Source organism: Limulus polyphemus, unplaced genomic scaffold (assembly GCF_000517525.1).
Source record: "Limulus polyphemus unplaced genomic scaffold, Limulus_polyphemus-2.1.2 Scaffold909, whole genome shotgun sequence".
NCBI classification, from domain to species: Eukaryota; Metazoa; Arthropoda; class Merostomata; order Xiphosura; family Limulidae; genus Limulus; species Limulus polyphemus.
The window spans coordinates 308553-312071 of record NW_013666519.1 but is presented as its reverse complement, the minus strand read 5'-3'; the positions used below and the strand labels follow the sequence as shown (position 1 = coordinate 312071).

At 27.8% G+C, this 3519-nt stretch overlaps 1 protein-coding gene across 2 annotated transcripts in view; it reads left to right on the top strand.

The window, feature by feature from the left end:
- The window catches only part of LOC106461179, a 37552-nt gene extending 34740 nt beyond the window's left edge, over nt 1-2812 (top strand). For both annotated transcript variants that reach the window (XM_022388047.1, XM_022388046.1), the window contains exon 14: nt 2393-2812. In XM_022388047.1, the coding sequence (XP_022243755.1) occupies nt 2393-2505 (113 nt within the window). In that variant the 3' untranslated portion in view covers nt 2506-2812. The remainder of the gene's footprint in view (nt 1-2392) is intronic.
- The last annotated feature ends 707 nt before the right edge of the window (nt 2813-3519 follow it).

Here is a 3519-nt window from a genome sequence, read left to right as displayed (position 1 = left end):
GTCTCATAGCTCCTTGATCTCTTGACTGATTGAGATCTAATTACAGTTTTGTACTCAGGAGGTCAAATCCTTTCGATTGATGTATTTGATCATGCCCAAGGTCTCTAGGTTAATTTATTGTAATCCTGTCTAAAAGAATTCCAATTTCAGGGTAAGCTCGTAGAGATCCTGATGAGTAATAAAATTTAATCGGCTTGCTATTGGTGGCGCACAGATATAGCTAATAAACAGGGAAAAGGTTTCGTAGATTATTTTACTTTAATCTTGCCTAAAAGAATTTCAAGTGCCTCGGCTATTTAAGATTCCTTCTTTTTTACATATAAAACCCAAATTACAACTGGCTTTATTAATATGGATAATAATTTAGTGTTTCCTTAATTGTATTTTTAAAATTATTGAAAGAAAATATCTTATATTTATATAAATTTAAAGTTTTTAATCGATTGTTTATGGAATTAATAAAGAATAATTTCCACTCAAAAAATAAACACGGAATTAATAAGTTTTTTACTAATTTTGATAATATAATAATCAATATTTTTTCCATGTCCTTTAAAATATCACCTTTATTTGTCTTTTTTAAGATTATAAATTTAGTACCTTTTCTAAAATCGATTTTAATTCTTTAACTCTTATAATATTTAAATTACCTGTTGAAATATGATTATGAAAAAGGTCAAAAATATTCCTATTGATACAATTACAGGGCAAATTATCAATAGTAGTTTTAATTTTATTACACATTTTATATTAACTCTCCTGTTTAGCATTATAACCGTTAGTCCAAAATAAACGTCTAGTAGTACAGATATGTTTACTTAAAGAATCAGCACTTTTGTTTTGAAAATCCAGGTTTAATCCATAACGGTAAAGAGTTTTTGTTGTTGTTGTTTTCAAAATAAAATATTCCTCTCGTTCCATTAATAAATTGATGTTATGTGTTTTTTGCTAGAATAGTAATTTTAACATTAACATGTGAATGCTTGTTAAAATGGTCTATTTTGATGGAATGAGGAAAGCCCTTATTTAGTTATTACTTTGAGACATAAGTAGACTAATCTTTAAGTGTAAAAGATTAGTTGTTTGTCTTGTATATTTAAGAATACATATACCACAAGTTAATAGATAAGATAAATTACCCATTTTACATAGTGGTATGTCTTAATATGTAGGGGACATTCCATCCATCACTATCAGTATCAGTTTAACTATTACTATTAGACAAAACCTAAACGCTGATGTAAAACTCGCCAGCAACTACAGTGAATCAGTTAGGTGATTGAACCCACAATGTCTCAGCTACAACTACTTTTCGGAGTTTCGCTGTCTGCAGTCAGTTGTGGGAAGGCAGTTACCCTTAATATTTATAAATATCGTTACCGTAGAATTAAACCAAGAAAAATTCTACAATTTACAAAGTAAAACTCCCAACCTCCACCCTTTTATTTGATATTATAAAAAATACTAATAACGATATTCTTATAATTATAACAGAAAAAAGCCACCCTAAATTTATACAGAACCTCCAACCTTTTATTTGATAATTAATGATGTTAAACAAAACAAATGACCTTACCGTTTAACCATCAACAGGGTAAGCTCAGACAAACCTAACTAACTTAAGTTAGTCATTCACCCCCGGTACACTAAACAATTCTAAATATGACAATTAGCTACCAAGTAACTAACGCCCTCTAAATTTTCCATAATATATATAGTCTCCATAAACGAGAGCTCAAACTTTAACATTGTTTCATATGTATAATACAAAAAGTAAAAAAATAATATAACAGTTCTGATAACCATTATTTGTCAGTTTATTTACGAATAATTCGACGTTATCCATAAAAGAATTATTATTATTACAAACTGTTAAATATCTTTTTAAATTAGGATATAATCCCTTTTAACAATATCGACGGAACTATATCGTGGATCTGTCATATCCCTAGAAATAAGAATAAAAATTTAAAACTTTTCTGTTCGTTAATACGTTTAAAAAAATTGTACTTAATTCATCACTATTCTATTTTCATATACGTTTTTTCTGCACTTCGTGAATCTGTCATAGCCCTAAAAAATAAAACTCAACTATTCATTAAAAAGTTTAAGGATAATTCTCCTTAACTGACCACATATTCTATTTTCATATACGTTTTCGCAGCACTTCGTGAATCTGTCATATCCCTAAAAATAAGAATAATAAAAATAAACTTTTTGTTCGTAAAACGTTTAAAAATAATTATTCTTAATTCATCACTAATTCTATTTTACCTCAGTAAATGTTTAGTGAATTAATTGTAGTATTTTTTCAAAAAGTTTAGTTGTTTATCTATAGTTATAATTGTTAACCAAGTTTGTAAATTTAAAGTGGTTCTGTTTTATTTTACAGGAAATAATTTTGACATCAAAGAATTTCATGACGTCATTTTACAAAGTCAGGGTCCACTGTCGTTCTTGGAGGAACAAGTTGACACTTTCATCGTGAAAAACACGAGGAAGTGAGGACATTCACTCTCTCAGTTACATTATAAATTAACATTCATATATACGTTGTTGACAATGAATGAAATTTTATTTAATATTAAGACTTTTAAAGCATTTTTGAAAAATAAATTAAACAAGGTTAACTGATATTTTATACAAAGAAGTCTCGTAAATATGTATACAGTTAAGATTTGTGTGACTATACGGATAAATATTGCATTTTAGAAAATAATGCGCTATGTATAAAATTGCTATATAATCTTGTAAAATTTCTGGATTACAGGAATTTATTCAAAGGACCTTTTGAATAAAACGCATTTTTTCAATTCTAGGAATATTATTTTGATAAAATTACTGATACCTTGATAAATATATACATTTCACGCTCTACAATACAGAGGTTGACTTTAGGACTTTATCAACATTGATTTTAAGCTTGCCATATTAGTAAATGTCCGCCCTTGCTGTTCGTAGTCACAATATTCCATATAGAAGTGAAATGTTACGAACAAGATACAGGCCTTCTCAGCTGATTTCCCAGTTATTTGCAGTTTGGATCATATGCCTGATGATCAGATACTCCACTTGCATACATTATTTGAAAAAGGTGATTGACATTAACTCATAACAGTTGTCGTGCTTGCCATAACTAAAATATTATGTATCCCAATTAACCTTTAACTGTTTTGTGCGGTTTTCTTCAAATTATATGCATGCATGTCTTATATATAACATCGTATCTGCACGACTAAATTTAAAATAACATTATATACTGAACTGTTAGCAAGAAACAAAATAGTGCAATATATGAAAGTTGTAGTGATACGAAAGTGCATGTGAATAATTTATACACATACATACAATCACATATATATAGATTCACATACACATATATATATATATACACATTCACATACATATATATACATTCGCATATATATGTATATATATATACACACACATGCATTCGCATACATATATATATATACACACATTCATATATATATATACATATATATATATATGTATATA